Here is a 20,344-nt window from a genome sequence, read left to right as displayed (position 1 = left end):
TGAGTTTTAGTACAAACTTGCAGCAATTTCAAAGAACGCCAGTTAAAATGAGTCTCACAAGTATTAGCCGCAAGGACTTGACGTGTTTCGTGGTGACCGCAAGTGTCGTTTTGGTGTGCTTCATCCTGGTCGCAATCTTCTCGGGATTTATGCACGAGCCCCAGAGACTCAAGACGATGTTGGTAACCATCGTCCTGGTCTTCTTTTTCCAATACCTCATCCTGGAGCCCATTCGTTTCTTCATTCTGAGCATCGATTATGCCACCTGGCCGCAGGAGGACCCGCCCTACAAAGCAGAGGAGGGAGGGCCCAGCATGGACCACATTGACTACTTGAAGATCCGGCTGCGCAGTCTGCGCTCCGAGCTCCTGATCTCCGAGGGCCACACGAACGAGCAGCTAAACCAGAAATACAAGCATATTGCCGGGGACCTATTGCTCTACGGTTCCTACTTTATTGCCCTGATGTTGATGGTGGTGTTGCAGGAGGACCAGACTAACTACTTCAATACCAACAACATGCAGCGACTCTTCTGGGACAATACCACGGTCACCTTCGGCCTGTCGCAGGTGTACTTTATATACCAGGCAAGAAATGTGTTTTGTACGATGCGTTGCATTATTGAATTACTTAAACTTCCGAAAGAAATGGCAATCGAATTATCAAAAAAAATTTCCAAGAGTGATCCTAACCTAAGCCATCCGTTAGGTGCACAGCTATCTGAAGATCACCCTAGTCGAGGCTTTTTACGCGCAGAAAACCAACGGCTACGAGGGCTGGTGGGCCATGGATCAGTGGCAGAAGATCGGGGTGGTGCGCCTGCGCCAAATGCGCCCAGTGGACTGCCATATTGGACTGGGTAGGCCCGAGTGGGACACGAAAACCTATGCGCCCGAGTGGCGCCTTCCTTATAGCCGGATGCATTATACGGAGAAGTTCTGGCGGATCTACGACCCCTTTGTACCGGCCGAGTTCGAGCCCAGTTTTCTGAATGGCCTGCTACTCAACTATGATCATTATGGCTATTTGCTCAACTACCCGGAAGTCGCCGGCTACGTGGTGCTCATGATGAGCACAAAGGTCTGGATAATGCTAGGAGATATTCTTGAATATTTTGTACATTTTAAATGCTGCTAGGTGAACTGCGTGAAGCAGATCGAATACCTGAGAGACTACAGCTGGCTGGATAAAAATACTTCGGCTTTATTTATCGACTTGACGATGTACAACGCCGATGCAAACCTTTTCACGTTGATCACTCTGCGTTTGGAGAACAGCCCATTCGGGATCCAGTTGCCCCGGGTGCATGTGGATTCTGTGTCAATGTTGGGAAGTGTGGAGACGAGAAGCACCCCTCAGCTTCTCATACTGTTCGTGTACACAGTCTTGGTCATCTTGTTCGCCCGCGGGGTGTTCACGAAGATCTGGCATCATCCGGCCGCCGCCCACGAGGCTTGGACCATGGTGGATCTGGCCATATATATACTGAACGTCCTCCTGGCCATTTTGGTAATCATGCGCGACATTGAGACAGATGCCCTGCTGCAGATGGTCGAGAAGGCTACCAAGGGTCAGTATCTCGACTTCCAGCGTCCACTTCGCATCCACCAAATACTGTTCATCGTGAAGGGCTTCCTGGTGTGCATCACCACTCTGCGGCTGTGGAAGGTGCTCCAGTTTTCCTCCGTCTTTCAGCTTTTCACCCAGACCCTCTTCTCCGCCTGGCGAGCAGTGGCCAGTCTGGGTGTAATTATTGTGGTAGTCATCATGGCCATAGGCATTACTTTGGCGGTGCCGAATGGAAACAACGCAGTGGTCTTCAGCCACATGGTTCAGTCCGTGGTCACCTGCATGTGGTACGTATCCCTAAATATGACATCTCTATTTGGTAGCTTTCAAGTCATTAGGTTCAACCATGAACTAATCTAATTAATCCAGGTACTCCATGGGTTTTAACGGTGACATTCATCCTGCGGATTTCTTCCACGGAGGCCGCATTCTAGGAATCTTGCTCTACCTGGCACTGGTCTTCTTCCTGGCGATTCTCTTAATGAACGTCTTCGCCTCCGTCATCTATGACTACTTCAACGAGACGAGCAGGATCATAAAGGAGCATGCCAATCGGTCGTCTATCACGTTCCTGGAATTTCTGCACGTGGAGTATGCGGATCTTTTTGGCGATACCTTTCGATGCCTGCGAAAGACGTACGAACGCCGTGGACATACTGTTGCCGAGAACGTGGAACTAGAGCTAAATAGGCGGGAACTGATTAAGTTCAAGAGGGACCTCATTAAGAGCCCGCAGGAGTTGAAAAGGGCACGCCTGACCAAGGAGCAGCGAAGTGCCGACTACCACTTGCGCGGCGAGAAGTTGTTCAAGCTGATGGCTATCCTGGACCTCCAGGTTGAGATCCTCGAGCGATTGGTGTTGGGCGACAAAGATGGCAAATTGCCCACGCCACCTCCATCCGACTCCGATCCCGACGACATGCCGGAAATGTATCGGAAGAGCCGTTGATGATCGCCGTGATCCAATGGCAAGACTTTTCATATTCAAGAACAAACTTTGCTATGTATTCCTAAATATTTCTTTTATATAATTGGAATGTACATATTTCTAAAATGCCGCACGGCATTAATAAAGGCGTTTCAGTCTAAGAAAGACATCAACTTGGTTTTTGATTGTCTGATCAAGTCTGCTTCCAGTGATATTAAAATTGAGCCAGATGAAAAGATGTATACAACCTTGGGTTTAAAAGGTTATTATTATTTAAATTTTTTCATCGGATGATAATGACAATATATTCTAGCAAGAGTAAGAAACAGCCGTTCATTGCGCAACCGTTCTAGAAACACTTTCCACCATTTTCCATAGGTTGTGCTTTCTTTTGCACCAAAGATGACTTTTCCGGCCCCCTACGACCTCACTTCACCTCCGATCATTCCCCTTCGCTGAGCAGCGCGACTTTAGAAATAAGCAGCGATAAATGATTTAATTAAAACCGAGATTGGAACTTTTGTTTTTCTTTTGCCGAGGGCGCGAATAACTCCACTAATTTCTGGCTGCTCACCTGTCGGGGGGGCTACGGATTTCTGGGTGCGCACGCTTTATTTCAATAATCCAAGAGAGGCACAAATTGGCAACTACATGCTCGTTGCTCCCTCCGCCTGATATAATGCCTGATGAAAGAGTGTGGAAAGAGCCGCGTGGCCAAATCTTAAAGGGGCTCCAAGCTGGCGGCACTAATCGCTCCCGAAACGCAGTGCAGACGTCTCAATGCCAGCAGCCAAGCGGCGACGGTTTGAAATTGTCGGACTGCAATTTGTCGCCAGCGCTTGTAATGGCACCCACTCCAGATGACGACATGGCGACACCGGGACCCATATAAAATCCGTCGGTCTGCAGGCGGCGCACTCAGTTAACATGTTCGCGTCCCAAGGGAAGTTACTCCTGGCCTTTGGCCTTTGCCTTGGTCTCCTTCTAACCATAACCCACGCATCCGCGCAGAACGCGTCCAAGGAATCCGAGTCCTGGCGGCCCATGCAGCCGCGGAAACGACAGGCTATCGTGAAACTGGACCCCGTGGGCTCCGCAGCAGCCAAGAGCTACGATCCTCCACCGGAGTTCTACCGCGGACCGGGCTCATCGTCATCCAAGTTGGACAGCACTGCAGCTGGCTTTATATCCAAGCCCATTGGAGCGCTGCCGCCGGTTGGAGGAGCCCATGGCTCCCAAGCCAGTGGCCTAAATGATAACCTCAGCCAGGCCTATGATAAGTGGAAATTGGGTGGGAATATTCACGATCGAATAAGCGTGGGTGAGTTCAAGGAATACCCAATGTATATATCTACTGCGATATACTAAAGCTTAATATGATCACTATATAAAATTAATTACTATGTTCATGTAGATTCAATAAGTATGTATTTAATAACATTTAAGGGCATTATGGCAGCAGTGGAAGTGCTGGCAAAAGTTACTCCTATGACAGTCACCCCTATCAGTATGACTATGGACCATCCAACGGACATGGCTACGAGCCAGGACCTGCTCCTGGGCACAGCTACTCCTCCAGCGGAGAGGCAGGAGTGCCATACCACCTTTACCGACCCCGACCCGAGCATGGCCACTACCCGGGGCCACCAGTGGACTACTCCTACAGCTCCTACCCCATCGACTCCCACGAGATAGTCTCCCACAAGGGAACGCCAGAGATCTCACCAAAGGCCTTGCTGGCCAAAAGCTTCCTGATTCCGCTGGCCAGTGCCACCGTTCTGGGCATCGCCGCCGCCCTGGTCAGTAATCCTCTCCTGCTGCAACTAGCTCCTGTCCCGGGGATCGGTGTGGGAGTGGGAGTCGGACCAACAGTCGTCGGCAAACGAAGAAGGAGAAGACGGGCAGTGATGCGGGCTTAAAGATCAGGGAACACACTGGTGAAAAACTGAATAGCTATATCTGAGTACCGTACTCTCGAAAATGTATTAAATCAGGAAACAATATATAAGATATTATTGTTAATATATCATATAGTTTCAAGCGTGATTTATTTAAATTTAGTGAGGGCCTTTAACAATTGATTTGTATACCCTTGCAATGGCTTTAAATGGTTATTTTTATTCTTTCTCAGCAATTAAGGGTCTAGTGCTACGAGAGTCTAATAATTGGTTGGCTAAATGGAGAGAAGATAACATCATTTTGGGTGAATTTTAAGCGGAACCTTATGGAATGGCTATATGGAAGTTTTTTGGGCTTACAATAGATTGCCTAATTAGTCGACTGCGGTTCAATCCGGCTCGTTGGTCTAGAGGTATGATTCTCGCTTCGGGTGCGAGAGGTCCCGGGTTCAATTCCCGGACGAGCCCAAGTGCGCTGAAGAATGTAAAATTTTTAGATATAATAAAAATTGCATTTTTATAAATATTTATTTTAAAATATTTTTAAGTTATTGAGAATACACATTTAGTTGCACATATGTAATATATAAGCAAAAAAATCTATAATTTACTAGGAAATGAAAGAAATGAAGAGTTATTTTTTATTATTAAAAACAAAATAAATTAAATTAAGGAATTTTTTAGCGTCCTCATCAATGTTCCAACATTTTTTGATTTCGGTTTGTACGGTTTATTTATTAATTGTTAATAATTGAAGATAGAGAATAAATTTTTGTAAAAAACAGGTAAATTTATAACGTTTCTAAAAAAATATCATAATACACTTCATTTAAATGATTAATTAAAAATGGCAGCTTAGTAATACGTTTAAAGTGGGTGAATGGCTTTAAGCATTCCGTTGAACAAAAAATTAATAACTTTAAATCTATTAAAAAAAATTGTGAATTTGGTTTTAAAAATCGATACCCGCAAAAACATCGCCGATTGGTGAGTGTCTGCGCTAGGGAAAGTGTCTCCGCTAAGGTGTCTTGAGCCAACAAAGTACCAACAAAACGCGTTTCGTTCCAAACGGTATTTATTTTGTGACCTTGTGGTATTCTAACTTTTTGTCTGTGCGATCACTTGCAAACAAGTTTTCCCGGCATTTTCGACATATTCAGGAGATTTTCTAATAATCATTAGATAGTAGGCAATGAATTTCACACGGACTAATTGGTAAGCGGTAGAAACTAGTGTAGAATTCATAAAATTAACCCATGAATGCTCCCCAGCTCGCCCCTGAGTAAAAATCCGGTGGTGCAGCGCAGCCTGGACTTGCGATTGCAGGGCGCCCAAGCGCGGCATTACCTCAAGTGGTGCTACATAAATGTGGTGCTGCTGTCGCTGCTTCTCTTCGACCTCTGGCAGGCATGTCGGTCCGACTACAGGACCTACTGGTTCCTGGCGGAGTGCACCATTACGACCCTGATTGGCCTAAGTGCGCTCGCCTGCTTCGGCAAGTATTTGTGGTTATGGTTTGGTGGTGACCAAGTTATGGGTAGCGATATCCAAAAGTGGCTGCTTGACGGCAATGCAGGTGAGGAATCCAAAGGAACCCTGTCTAACGCATCCACTTAACCACTTTAATTCCCGTAGAGAACTCTTTTCGGACAGTTTGCTCCCGAGCCGTGATGAAACCACGCAGCTACGAACCGGATAGCGATATAGATGACGACATACCCATCATCAACTGGCACTCCTCCTTCGAGGACTCGTGCTGGGGCTCGCAATCCATGCGCCGCAGTCCAAGTCCCACAAGGACGCCCCAGCAGACTAAGCAAAACACCTCTTACAACTCCTCGATGGTGCGAAACAACTCGCTGAATGCCAGCAATTTGAGCAACGAGTCTACCTACAAGTCCCCGTATGCGGAGGTGCGACGCGATGACTTCATGACCGATACCCGAAAGTTGACCAGTCTAATGAAGCAGGCGGATCGGGAGCGCAGCATGGTGGACAGCTCGGATACACCCAATGTGCAGACCATGGGATCGGCCAACTCCTTCTGGAACTACTGCAACAACGCGGCCTATATGCTCAAGACCACCATCTATCAACTGTCGCCCCCTCCGTCTGTTTCTACGGAAAATGCTCCCACCTCGATTGAGGAGTTTGGCGGCATTCAGTTTAGGGACAGCAATTCGGAGGTCATAAAGCGCATATCCACGGACAAACTGTCGCAATATGTGGCCAACCTCAGATTTGTAAGCAGCCCGTTCAATATTCCACTGCAATTTACTACAGTCTTACCATTTTCTAGTGGATTTCTACTACCATACTGCAGCGTTTGGTCAAAGAGATCAATTATGTGGACGATGTTTTCCGCCAGCGAGCTCTGATTGACATTAAAATTGGATCTGTAAGTCTAGAGCGATTACGCAAAACAGCCGAGAACCAGCAGTTCGTGCAGACGTGTGCGCCCATGTTGCCCATGCTCTTACCTTTCCTGGACACCTTTAGCAACCAGGAATACCTGGTGCAGCGCATCAAGCAGCTTGCGCAGGGTTCTTGCATAGCTGACTACCGCTGGTACTCGGGCCAAACACACAACGGACCGCAGCGGGACGAGCATTTGCCCACCGATGCAGCTGTGAGTATAAGAAATTCGGCAACTAAGCTCATTTGATTAATTGTAACCTTATTCTTCAGATAATATTCCATTTGTTTTGCGTGTACTTGGATAGCCAGCTGATGCCGTTGCCGCAGGGCGGCGGACGACCCTTCCACTCCCGCTACGTGTTAATTCGCGACGAGAAAAGCTCAACCAAGGACGTGGTGAACGCAGTTCACAACAAGGCCCACTGCGCCATTCTGAGTACCGGAAACCTACTTAACCCCAAATTTAACTTCATCAGTGACAAGGAACTACACAACTGCGTCTACGATAGGAATAACCTGTTCTACGTTATCATACAGTTCCTTATTTATATGAGACAGCACCAGGATTCCGCTCTGGAGTGCGTAAATCTTGGCAAGAGTGGCATCAACATTATGTGCGTGATCGAAGACTGAACTGTGCAGCTAATCGGCCGTGGCTATGACTTTAAACCCAACCCCTAATCACTCGTTACTTCTAAGCATCATCCTTTGTGACTCGACTATCGTTTGGTGCTTGGGCAATCCTCATCATTCGTTACTATTAAATTATGCATTTGTAATTATTAAGCCAACTTACGACTGTTGTGGTTTCGCGGTTATCAAGTGTCGTGTGGCCTGCGGTCTGTGCAATTAACTTGTTTGGCAGTCGGCGGCAAGCTATATTCGCGGACAGGTGCACACAGGTGCCCGACTTTAATTGCCCTTTCATGATTCTCACTATTGACCAGCCAGTTGGTGGTGACCTGGCCATTGGCTCGGCCAGCGACATGCTCCCACATGCTCGCCACTTTGCACTTCCGAAGTGACAAAATTAATGGTTTCCGCCGACGCTGTCGACATTTTGTCGAGTGAGAGACATTGAGAAAATGCTCCAAAGTAGTGCAAAATAAAGGAGTCGCAAACGGAGGCCCCAAAGCAAGCGCCAGGACGAGCAGGACCTGGGCCCTCTCGACCAGTCACATTACCATTTCTCTTGGCCATGCTCATTTCTGGGCTCTGGCTTGACGTTGAATCGGTTGGCTGGTTATTTTAATGCCGCCCCTACTCTCCCGGATGCCCGGATGGCTGGATGGCTGGCACCTCGGGTGAGTAATGTGCCTGGGTTGTCAACTTTACACTTTTATCCCTCGCATTATATTTGCTTTACCTACACAAACACTCACACTCAGCCACCCAACCGAACCGAGGCGAACCACACACCCTGTGTGTGTGTGTGTGTGGAGTGATATGTTTTCCTGATACTTTTTCTCAAGTTGTAAATTGGCTTAAAAATAATTTGTCAAAGCATTTCAGCCGCGGAGTTGGGAGATGCCATGCCTAAGATGGGAATTGGAGTTGGAACTTGGGGCGCGGAACGTCGGTATCTCCTTGTGCCGAGGCATTTTCTTGTCACAATATTTGGACCCTCGCCTGCTGGAGTAAAATTCCTTTAAAGAAACGCATGTGCGCGTCTTCATATCCAATTAGAAAAGTTTTCCTTCGACTGCTTCGTAATTGTGTTGATTAGTGCGGCTCGCTGGGTTGCTCCCGAGTGGGTGTCGGCTGGGATTCGGGCGGATTCTCCTCCTAATACCCTGCTGTTGACAAAAGAAGCCTTCTTGGATGGGTGGTGGCTGGGCGGATTGTGCGTTCCCAGCTGCTGGCACTTTAAAAAGAAATGCGCATTAAATTCGATTGGCAATCCTCACACTCTCCCTGAATGGGCTTTTTCTTTACGGCTTACACAAATTTTCATCTAATATCGCTTTGAAGCAGCTTAACTATCCTTGAGACGAGGACGTCTTTGGGACGTGGCACGGGCGGAGAGGAAAAGTCTAAATGGAGCACTTGTCAGCTGAAGAAAGGAAAAGTGGCGGAAGGTGTGAACACTCAATGGCCAATGCTATTCAGTTGGATGTGAACATTTTGTATTTAAAGTAAATATGTAAACGGATATAGAATTGCTGATTCAAGACATGTTGAATAAGTCCATCCATCCATTTATTATAAGAACAAAGACATATGGTAAGTAGGGCATTAGGTATAGTGTTTCATACCAAACATCAGTAATAAAAATATACTCTGTTTAAATATTGAAGGCACTTTTAAGTATAATTAATCAGGTTCAAGTTGGCTTAAGCCCTGGGAATTTAAATACTCATTAACTTCATTAAAGTGGCCACCAAAGAGCAGCAACTATTTGAATTGATGACAAGAAAATCGTTGAACATATCAAAGGAGCCACTTTTAATGACAGTTCATTTTAATTTCATTGAGCTGCATAAAGCCCGGTAAAACTGCAGGCAGCGAAACTATTAAAATGATTTTATTATTCCACCTCCGCCCGCTGGCCAGGCACTCACTTAGCCACCAAACTGGATCCGTTGGCCTGGTCAACCAAATATTGACACACAATAAGCTGGTCGCAGTCGGAGCTTTTACTTTTCGGCTTTCCTTTTTGGCTCCGCTTATTTATTTATTTATTTTGCCATCTACTACGCTGGGGCATGGGGCATGTGGCGTGGGGCATGGGGCATTAATGAAAAAAATATTTTTGCCCATTATGCGCCAATATGGTCAGCCATATTTCGGTTTATTTAATTTTGCGCAAATAAAACGGAAGTGGCTCTTTTATTTTCCTTTTTCCAAGAGGATGTGGAGCAGGAATATGCGCTACATAAAATCCCGATCCTGATGCTGATGCCTTGCGACAATGTTCAAATATTGGGAATGCGACGACGACGATGTTGGCTGGGAATTTTTTAGCGCATATTTTAAGCAAGCAATTTGTATAGTTCCAGTTTAAAGGAGGACCTGGTCCTCGCCAGTTGCTAGCTTTCCCAAGCGTAGCTAAAAATGGAAATGGCTGTCATTTCCTTTGAAACGACGACGACTGACGACGACTACCAACGACTGCCAACTCTCCGCCTTGTTACTCCGCAAACCATCGGCCATTAATGGCCGAAATGAGTTTCCATGCTCAGCTATTCAGCTATTTTGCCATTTTGCTATTGGGCGGACAGCAGTAGCAGCAGGAGCAGCAGTTTTCCAACTTCAACTGGCAATGGCTTAAAGTCTCGCAGAGACATGCAACCGGATCGGCCATTGAAATATTAATTAGTCGTATAACCGCCTCCTGGCCACCGGGAATTGCTGCAGTGTTTGCCTGACTGACGATTGCTGCAGTGCAACCACTCAAATCTGGTGCCACCAGAGCCACCCAAGCCACCCGAGCCACCTGCCGCATCGCACTCCTTTCACTTCCCACTGATAACTTACGCAACTAATCTGCGCTATGGATGTGTGCGTCGGGGTTGCGGAGCCATTTGCATTTAATCGGATTTGGCCAGATTTCAGGTTGTTCTCCTGATTCCAGAAAAACGAACAGCAGCCCCAGTCCAATGTCCAAAGTCCAAAGTCCATTTGTTGTGTAATTTCCGTATGCAGCACGAGTGTTCAAGGCTGGCCGCCGGATGAGTGGACCACAAGCAGAACTAGTAAGCAAGTGGCATCATGACAAATTAACATGCCCCAGCCGGCTGGCTGCATGCCCCACACGATTCTTGACTGCGCTTCCCGAGGAAGATGCTCTGTGGAAAGGAATACCTGGAAAAAATTCCCATATCCCAGAAGTGATTATTATAATTTTAATTTAAGCTTTTATAACATATTTATAGTGCTGATACTATTGTATTTTATATAGTTTTATATATGCCTCAATAAAATATGAATATTTCAACCAAAAATGAAAATATGTCAATACATTTTTATTAATACATTTTATACCTCTCCAATATTTCTGTTTACTCGTAACGTTATACCATGTCCACATTGCTTCGAATATTGAAGTGTATCCCCAATAGGGCAACTAATTCCACAAAGCTGCCATCGCGCGTAGGTAACGAACCGGAAATGTTCTTAGCATTTCCGCCTTATATCAAATATAAAAAATTACTGCTTTTAGACGTATTTGACAAAAGTTGTCTGTCACCCGCACTCAGGAAGTTTCGTACACATGCTCCACCGCTCATATAGAGACATATAATTGCATAAATCAAACTCAAGCATGCAACATGAAAAATCGCATTAATTTATCTGCTCTGCTCGCTGCTCCTGCAGCATCCGCCTATATGGGCCAGTGCCACGCCCACTTCCACTTCAACTCCCACGCCCCAACACGCTCCGGAAAGGCGCTGGGTAACATATCCGCTTATGTCAATTTTTTCCTACCACTCGGATGGGGACGCCAATGGATGGGGGAACGACGAACGAATGGGGGGCAGGAGCAGCATCATCAGCACTGCTCCTTGTGCTCCCCGTCATTCCATTCCAGCCAGTTGTCACTGTCAGTTTTGGCTTCCAGTGTTTTGTCACAGCTCCTGGCCCGGATTGTCATTCCCCCTCCCCATCGCCCAGGACCTCCTCCTGGCCGATCTAACTCTGATGTCGCCCGGTTTGTTTGTTTAAATGCTACATTTACTTTATGGATTGTTGCTATATTTTTCTTCAACTGGCAACCCGAAAACCCGAGAGCGAGAATGGCGTATAAATTTCAGGTCAATTTTTATACAGTGGGACGCAGGAGCTCAGCTGGGTGAGCCCTTGACTGATTGTGACCTGTCAGAACTGGCTTCCTTTTAATAACTTGCCCACACACACACATCTCCCACAAGCTCCCACTGCTGCACACACTACGGACTACATCCGCTAATAACCTGGCTTTTGCTCAGTTTCCCTTTTTGCCCACTTTAAGTGTCCTGTTCACGCTACATAGTTTAAAATTCTTTATAATTGGATTCCCAGCTTCTAAAGCCCATTTTTCGGACGAAAGAGTAGCCGGCTGCATGTCAAAAGGATTTTACAGTTGACGCGTGCAAACCAAAGCTTTTGCCACTCACCCGAACCCAAACCCCAAGCCCAAACACCAATCCCCAACCCAAGGCGCTCATCCTTGGTCGTTTTATTTTTTTTTGTTTGTGGGCAGCCGGAGGCGGTGGAGAGCGAGGAGAGCAACCTAAAGCGTAACCCCGCCAACACCCACACATATGTGTGTGGTTCGGGGATGTGATGATATGTTCCATTTCACACGGCAGCGAATCCTTTCGACCGCACACAGACATACTCCACATACTCCGGCCGCAGGAGCTGAGATTTATGTTTTCTTGTAAACAAAATAACGGACATGCTTGAGGCCTTTCGGTGGAAGGACCTTTAAGGTGCAAGCGGAAAAGGGGTGCCAGGCGATTCCGACTCCGAGTCACTCAGCCTCGGGCCATCCGGCTGACAATGGGATTAGGCGCATGTAAACCTGCGTGTTCGATTTGCAGCTTTCCTGCCCTGCTATCCCCCATCCGGAGTTCAATCGGATCATCATGGATGTGGCTCTCCTTAAATGCGAGGATGTGCGTTGCCATAGACATTTTAATTATTCAGGGGCTTTTGTGAGAAGTGCGGTTGTCTGTCTGCATGTATCCCACTTTACTTGCCCCTTTTTTGTGCAGCCCGTGTTTACGGTTTCCATACTTCAAGTGACTTTGCTTATGTTTCTTTAATGTTCTGCGAGTCATGTTCTAAATCGGAAATCAGTGCGTATACTTGATAGGAATTTAAAAGATATCAACGCGCAAATGGGGTAGCATTCAACAAATTCTGTTTAAAGACCTAAGCAAACCTTTTTTAAGAATGGCTCGACAGCGGAAATCAGCATACTTGGTGTGAATATAAAATATTTTATCGAAAAAATGGTAGCTCATTTTTAAAAAATTTGTTTCATTCACTTTTTCAAGCAGGAAATGTAAAATTAATGATTCCTTAAAGCAAGTTTGGCCTGATTATTAAAATTTTAAGGCGGATTCAATATTTTTCTTACGATTTTTTGCAAGGTTTTTAATAAAACTTATTATCTGACAATTTCTGTGCTCTCGCATATACGCTTGTTAGCCCTTTGTAAATGAGGGCCATTTTCATTAAATTTAATGACTTCGGTACAAGCTAGGGTATTTCGATGAGTTTTCGGAAAGTAAATACCTTTCCTTTGTCGATCTCGGAGCTGGTTCCCAATTATGTCTAGACAATGGACACTACCACTCACCAGCATATTTTGTTTTTCATCCTCTGTTTTTTTTATCAGGTTGATGCTGATGCTGGGGCGTCACACGTGCCCAGGACCACTGAGCCTTAGGCTGCCCTTTCATATGAATATAATCCAATTTGCATATATTTCACATAGTAACAGGGACGGACGAACGAATAATTCCTGGAAAGCTGGATATCTGGTCACTCATACGCCGCGTATGCCACAGGTGAACGGTCCGTTAAAACAAATGTAGGCGCTGCCCACTTTTAAGGAAAAGGAAAATTCCCCGGCGGAAATTACGCACTACGGGTTATGTAAAGGAGCGCACCAAGAATTATTTCCTTTCTTTTAAAAAACGTCGGGGTTTTTATTGCTCTTCACTGTTATGATTTTTTCAACAAAAATATCTTTCTTCTTATATTATCACAACTAATTTAAATTTAATATTATTTTAATTAAATAATTGTTTTACCTTTAAGTCTAGATAATTACTTATGAAATGTTTAAAACAAAAAACCAAAGTTGTATTTGAATAATAGTACGCCTTACGTATCTTAAGTTTTACTTACTTTAAATAATTTTCTTAGTGCAATTCCCAGTGGGCAAGTCATCCGGAACCGCTGGGCTTCAGTTTTGGTTTCGGTTTCGGTTTCGATTTCATGTCTGACCTGGCTAATTGAGCAAATCCGCCAAAACGGCTTTTGTTGGCCCACTTCCGGTCGTCCTTGCTGGTGGTCGTAATTATAAATCAATTGCTGCAAGGGGCTGGGTGTTTGGTTTGTCTTTTCGTTTGAACGCCATTTGGTGGCCTGGAGTTGGGAAACGGGAGATATTGCAAAAAGTTGCGTGACATTTGGCCAATCCCTCGGGCGGCGTTTCCCAGACTGCTGGTGCTGCAGCTTTCCGAGATTCGTGCCTTTTCGCAGGTCTTTCTGTTTGCCATCGTCCATCGCCATTCGTTTGCTTTCAATCTGCGTCTGGATGTTTTCAATTTCTTTTGGAATTTGTTTTCACGCAAAAAGCGAGCGAATCAGCAGAATTCCATAACCCGTAGTTTGCCGACGGCCGCACACACAGCAGCAGATACGGATACGGATCCGTATACGGATACGGATTTATGTGTACCTACCAGTACGTATAATGTTTTTTATGTGTTTATATTTGAAGCGTTCGCCGCTGCCGGCGGCCTGTTCTTCGATGTGGTGTGGGTCACAGACTGTAACTTCTTGTAAATATTTTCCCAGTTCCGTGCTCCTGCGGCGGTTGTGGGAAATGGTCCCGTAAACGTTTAATAAAATATGATTTCAATTGATTCGATACTCGCATTTAAAACGACTGCTGCTCCAGATATACATACATATATAGTACGTGTGCCGTCCCGCCGGCAATCAATAAAGCAAAAAACAAAATGCCCCAAAGAGAGACTCCACTCCGCAACCTTGTCCTCATCCTCATCCTCGTCTCATCCTAGTCCGCACCCGCATCCTGTGTCTGTCCCTCGAGACCGGCGTTCGCCTTGACTTGGCCCTCGGTTATCCGCTTAGATCACTCAACTAAAAAACTCAATTTGCATATTAATATTATTTGGGTTTTTTTCCCTGTTGTTTGGCCTTTCCTCAGCCCTTTTATCAAACAAGAAGAACAACAACGGGCGGAGAATCAACAGTAGTGAATTGAATTTGCTCTGCTCCGACGCCTTTTCGGTCGTCCTTTGATTTGGCCAGGATCCGGGGCATACTCACACATGAGCAGCTGCTCCCAGGTGCATACTTGAAGGCAGTCCTAAAGGCAGTCCTGAGGAGGGAAAGCGAAGGTCCTGGAGCCTTGAATCCTGCCTTCTTCCAGGTGAACGGGGCACAAAGGCCGAGCTGTCAGTCAGTGTGCCAGGGCAATTCCGGTTTTATTGGAATTATGTCAGTGTTATTTTATCATAATCATAAAAATGATTGTTTGCGGCTGTCCGCCGAGACGAATGTGCAATGATGCGAGTGGATTTTCGGAATGATTTGAGTTTGAAGTCGAACCACCCTTGAGACTATTAGCTATTGCCCTTAATTAACTGCTTGTTTAAATACTTGTAGGTAATTAAAATCAATTAAATTATTTGTGATACTTTATAGTATGAAATGATAAGTGTATTTGAACTAATGGCAAATTAAGTAAATTAAAACAGCTTTAAAATGTTAGAAGTGTTGCTTTAATCAAATGAAGGGGTGACTTTAAAGTGGAGCCCATACCCAAAGCTTCAATAATCACGTGTCAATTAACTCCGAGCTTTGCCAGTTGATTGGAATTCAAAAGCAAATCAGCAATGGGGTTGGTTTTCTGACGGATTTTGGTTTGGTTTCGATTTCGGGTTTATTTTGACAAACGCAAATAAATCTGAATAATTTATGATTGGGCCATGAATTTAATATTTCATCAGGCCGGCGGCAATTAAAATTATAATATAAATGGGCGTCAATCCAGAGAGACGTCCAACCAGTCATGTCGTTCCATCGCTACAGACCCCGTCTCCCCGGCGGAGAGTTGGCTCCGATGCCGTGGCCGGTGTCCTTGTACCGTGTCCTGAACCACGTCGCCTGGCCCCTGGAGGCGGAGTCGGGGCGCTGGACCGTTTTCCTGGACAGGTTGACGATTTTTCTCGGCTTCCTGGTCTTCTGCGAGCACAATGAGGTGGACTTTCATTACCTGATAGCCAATCGGCAGGACATGGACAACCTGCTGACGGGCTTGCCCACATATCTGATCCTGGTCGAGATGCAGATACGCTGCTTCCAGTTGGCCTGGCACAAGGATCGCTTCCGGGCCCTGTTGCAGCGCTTCTATGCGGAAATCTACGTAAGCGAGGAGATGGAACCCCACTTGTTTGCCAGCATTCAAAGGCAAATGCTGGCCACACGGGTCAATTCGACCGTCTATCTGCTGGCCTTGTTCAATTTCTTTCTGGTTCCGGTGACGAATGTCATTTACCATCGTCGAGAAATGCTCTACAAGCAGGTGTACCCTTTCGACAACACCCAGTTGCACTTCTTTATTCCACTCCTGGTGCTCAACTTCTGGGTGGGCTTCATCATCACCAGCATGCTGTTCGGCGAGCTAAATATCATGGGCGAGCTGATGATGCATTTAAATGCTCGATATGTTCAGCTTGGCCAGGATCTCCGTCGCTCAGCACAGATGTTGCTGAAGAAAAGAAGCTCCTTAAACGTGGCCATCGCTTACCGGTTAGTTTTGACCCACATCCTGCGAAGAAACGCAGCTCTGAGGGATTTTGGCCAGCGGGTGGAGAAGGAGTTCACCCTCAGAATATTCGTAATGTTCGCCTTTAGCGCCGGACTGCTTTGTGCTCTGTTCTTCAAGGCATTTACGGTTGGTAATTTTATCTAAATTTATACAACTACTAATTCAAAAGGGGAAAATAATGCAACATCCTAAGATCAATAACTTTTTATACAGAATCCCTGGGGAAATGTGACTTATATTGTGTGGTTCCTGGCAAAGTTTATGGAGTTACTGGCCCTGGGAATGCTCGGGTCAATTCTTCTTAAAACAGTGGGTGTTTCAATTGCACTCTCCGCTATCAAATCTTTTAAAATTCTCTTGCAGACAGATGAACTGGGTATGATGTACTACACCGCTGACTGGGAGCAGGTGATTCATCAGTCGGACAACGTTGGCGAGAATGTCAAGCTGATGAAACTGGTGACCCTGGCCATCCAACTGAACTCGAGACCCTTCTTCATCACTGGCCTTAATTATTTTCGAGTTAGTCTCACTGCTGTGCTGAAAGTGAGTAGCCCTTAACTTCATTTTGATTGATTAACTACTGATTCAACAATTTCACAGATCATTCAGGGCGCCTTTTCCTACTTCACGTTCCTAAATTCGATGCGATGAGCTAGCTGACTCGGATTGCTGGAATAATTGCGTTGCCAATCATTTGGAAGCTATGCGATACCTGGAATCATTTGTGGCCTGACCCATGGCCATTTGTCTGCCCCCGAAAACAGGATGCATAACTTCCCACCCACAACCACTCCCTCCTACCTTTGTGTGCTGGATATCCGCTGACAACAATGGAGCTTTCGAGCGCATTCAAGGATATTAACACGTGCATGACTGTGATTTATGCACCCCCCACTGCAGCAGCAGTAGCAGCGGCAGCATCCACTGCAAATGCAACTGCAACTGCATCTGCCAGTCGGAGCATCATCAATCCAGTGGTTCTCCACTCTCGACTCCTAAGCAGCGAGCATCGCATTTGGAACGGGCGAAATTTGCTGCTACGTTGACAGCTGCAATCCGAAGACGTTACCCGGCACATATCCATATCCATATCGATATCCATATAGCCATAACTGTCAGCCATGACTGAGTGGCAGCAATTGGCAGGGGAGAGCGGCGGCCGGAGATATCGTGGCACTATATATGTAGGAATCTCCGAGGGACTACATCCGCTCATCCACTGGCAATGGCACAATGCAACATATTCCAGTGAATACAGCGATGTTCAAACAAGTAGATGTAATTGCGAGCATTTGACAAATAAATAGATTCCAAGAATCTTTAATAAACATACTTGCGGTTAAGCAAATATGTTGCAAAACACTGTCTCAATCTAAATCTTAATAAAAGTAAGTTTGATACTGTTAAAATATTTTATGCAAATGTAATGCAATGGCTCAAAAAATCTGTAGGTAAGTCAATCTTTACCCACTATGTATTCATTTTATTCAAATAAAGTAGATACATTATATTTCGATTTTTCCACATGCTGGGCCATAAACTTCAAAACATTTTTTAAAGAAGAAGTGCTAGTATTTTGAGCACTGATGCCAGCATGCATAATCCGTCTGTGTGGATATGTGTGGATACATAAATCGGGAAAATGTCGTTACAAATATTTTATAACAGGAAATCCGTTATTTATACGCACATTGTGCTGCCAGTGGATGGGGTGGCATGGAGATGGTGGTGTTGCAAGGTGGGTGGGGTGGCTCGTTGTTGAAGGAGATCAGCAGAATGCAGAGGCAGCCTCAATCGGCACTTGGCAAATATGAATGAATGTTGTTGCCAGTCGTTCGCAGGTCCTGTGGTCCTGAAGCACCCACCACTCCATGGAAAACAGCTGCCCCACTGCATCCCTTCCTCCCGCAGACCATCAATTGCCTGATTGAAGCGACAAAATGCAAAATCCTTATGAATTGGCTACAATTTTATTTATTATTACTTGTTCTATTTGCTGCCTGGCACTCCGAGTGTTGCACTGTGAGGAAATTAAAATCCCGCTCTTATAACATTATTAAATATTAAAAAATGTAACTTAAATTTCATGTCTTGTCTTTAAAATACGAAATCTTAAACTTTATACTGTGTGTTACAACTACCAGAGTTTATTTGGTTATTCTAATATGGTTTTCTATCTGCATTTGAATGCGTGTTCTTTCCCTCCTAAAGCCCTGACTCTTCATCCCTCCAACTCCCTCCAATACAAATTTCCAATCTTCTCCAGCGTCTTCACAATGGAGTGCAGTTCCACCGACGAACGACTTGTTTTCAGCCAAACAAAATGACGTTCCCAAGGCGATTCCATTATGATGGCCTGCAAAATGTTGGCAAATTGCAAAGGCGCAATTGATATTGGCTCTGAGTATTGTGTGAAGAAAGTGCCAATGCCAATGCCAATACCAATACCGTCGGCTAGAGCAACAAGATAAAAAACAGGAGTCCAATGCCAATTGGGTAAGTGCTGAGAATGCACAAACTTGCGATATAATTTGAATGATTTGAATGGTCAACTAATAATTGGTTCACCGCTGCAAAGTAAAATTATAAAAATCCGTAACAAAACCAAGTGTATTTATGACACGATTATTAGCCAGCTTACCTGGTTAAAAATACATTAAAATATATTAAATAGTTGAAACACTTATATTATAAATTCCAACAGTTATTTGCAGAAGACAATTTCTTTGCGCGATCTGACACGAAGTTGAACCAATTTATTGGGTAAAATTTAAATTTTAAGGAAACCAGTTACAGAATAGTTGGCCAAAAAAATGTATACTGATTTGCTTACGACTCTTAGTTCAAATTCGTTGCCAAATAATCATAATGCTATTTTAAATTCAAATAACTAAGAAAGCCTTTTCCTTTCATTTACATTTTTAAGATCTGTCTAGTTCTAGTTTGCTCGAGGTAAAAGTAATGTGTATTTTTTCGTGTAGGGTTTCAAAATTATAAAGTTTGTAATCGGCTGAACACTTCCTTACATTCAATCCAAATGGCTAAGATTCCTTTAATCTGGAGCAGTGTTCTCCGGCTGATTCGACTGCATCATCTGGCGGTGGGCAACATCGCCGTGCTCTGTCTTATTGTGTTGAGTATCATGGACTACGGGATTTTGGATCTCTTCTGTTGGTTTGAAACGGTGGAGAAGGAGAATATTCCGCTGACGGTTTTAATGTACATCGGTGGACTCAAGGTGGCTATTGTCCTGTTTCTCGCGCTGTGGTGCTGGACTAGAGAAGCTGAGAAGAATCAGGAGGACAACCTGGACATGCCCATCTCTTACGTTCGTAAGCGTTACTGTCGTTTTCTTGTGATGCACCTTTTGGCGTCTATAGACCGGCTGATCCACCACCACTCACATATTGATGACTTCCTGCAAGGACACAAGGACTGCGTCGAGGCAGTGGAACAGTTTCGCTGGAGAGCACGAAGGCTCTTTGAGCGCACGGATCTGCAACTTTGCGTTCCACTCCACGAAGTCCTTTCTGTGGATGATCAGCAGGAGAAGGAACTCCTCCGCTTGGGTTACGGCGATAAATTGGAACAGTTGCGAGAGCTGGACATCTACAAGATGATCTATAAGGACTAAATTCGCTTTAGGAATAGAACCGTTGCTAACTGTTGCCAAACTTTGTAATTGGTTTCGGCTGCAATTTTGGCTTGGATCTTGTTAATCTCACTTCACAAAAGTGTTAATTTGAATGCACCATACGCATGTGAGGGTCCAATGTTGCCAGAGTGAGAGGTCCTTTTCCCCTATTACTTTTCCGGAGGTTGTCGGATTTGACATTTAGGTGTATTTTCCGCTACATCAATTAGAAATATAAATTTTACGTAAAAATTACAAGTCGCCTACCCATTGATAAGATACAAATTATATCTATGTTACTTCTTATATTATATTTAAATTAGTTTCCCCTAAGAATTCTACCTATACGTCGAAAGATTTATCTACAGTTCGAA

At 45.0% G+C, this 20,344-nt stretch overlaps 5 protein-coding genes and 1 non-coding gene across 6 annotated transcripts; all 6 read left to right on the top strand.

The window, feature by feature from the left end:
- Positions 1–47: 47 nt before the first annotated feature.
- Positions 48–2,664, top strand: LOC6606070 (polycystin-2). Its single transcript, XM_002030843.2, has 4 exons — positions 48–587; positions 709–1,080; positions 1,138–1,856; positions 1,939–2,664. Exons 1-4 carry the CDS (start codon positions 48–50, stop codon positions 2,516–2,518), a joined length of 2,211 nt encoding a protein of 736 aa, XP_002030879.1. The 3' UTR covers positions 2,519–2,664.
- Positions 2,665–3,424: 760 nt separating this feature from the next.
- On the top strand, positions 3,425–4,614 carry LOC6606069. Its single transcript, XM_002030842.2, has 2 exons — positions 3,425–3,818; positions 3,944–4,614. The coding sequence occupies exons 1-2, from the start codon at positions 3,425–3,427 to the stop codon at positions 4,414–4,416; spliced, it is 867 nt and encodes a 288-aa protein (XP_002030878.1). The 3' UTR covers positions 4,417–4,614.
- Positions 4,615–4,791: 177 nt separating this feature from the next.
- On the top strand, positions 4,792–4,863 carry Trnap-cgg. Its single transcript has one exon. It is a non-coding gene; the product is annotated as a tRNA-Pro (tRNA).
- A 641-nt stretch (positions 4,864–5,504) lies between these two features.
- LOC6606067 (transmembrane protein 209) lies at positions 5,505–7,604 on the top strand. The gene is made up of 5 exons (XM_002030841.2): positions 5,505–5,610; positions 5,667–5,971; positions 6,031–6,638; positions 6,695–7,024; positions 7,084–7,604. Exons 1-5 carry the CDS (start codon positions 5,588–5,590, stop codon positions 7,444–7,446), a joined length of 1,629 nt encoding a protein of 542 aa, XP_002030877.1. The 5' UTR covers positions 5,505–5,587; the 3' UTR covers positions 7,447–7,604.
- Positions 7,605–15,574: 7,970 nt separating this feature from the next.
- LOC6606066 (odorant receptor 74a) lies at positions 15,575–16,987 on the top strand. The gene is made up of 4 exons (XM_002030840.2): positions 15,575–16,459; positions 16,547–16,642; positions 16,697–16,879; positions 16,937–16,987. The coding sequence occupies exons 1-4, from the start codon at positions 15,575–15,577 to the stop codon at positions 16,985–16,987; spliced, it is 1,215 nt and encodes a 404-aa protein (XP_002030876.2).
- A 2,221-nt stretch (positions 16,988–19,208) lies between these two features.
- On the top strand, positions 19,209–20,239 carry LOC6606065. The gene has a single exon (XM_002030839.2). It carries the CDS (start codon positions 19,374–19,376, stop codon positions 19,968–19,970), a length of 597 nt encoding a protein of 198 aa, XP_002030875.1. The 5' UTR covers positions 19,209–19,373; the 3' UTR covers positions 19,971–20,239.
- The last annotated feature ends 105 nt before the right edge of the window (positions 20,240–20,344 follow it).

Source organism: Drosophila sechellia, chromosome 3L (assembly GCF_004382195.2).
Source record: "Drosophila sechellia strain sech25 chromosome 3L, ASM438219v1, whole genome shotgun sequence".
NCBI lineage: Eukaryota > Metazoa > Arthropoda > Insecta > Diptera > Drosophilidae > Drosophila > Drosophila sechellia.
Note: the sequence above shows the minus strand (reverse complement) of the source record. Positions and strands in the feature narration are given on the sequence as shown.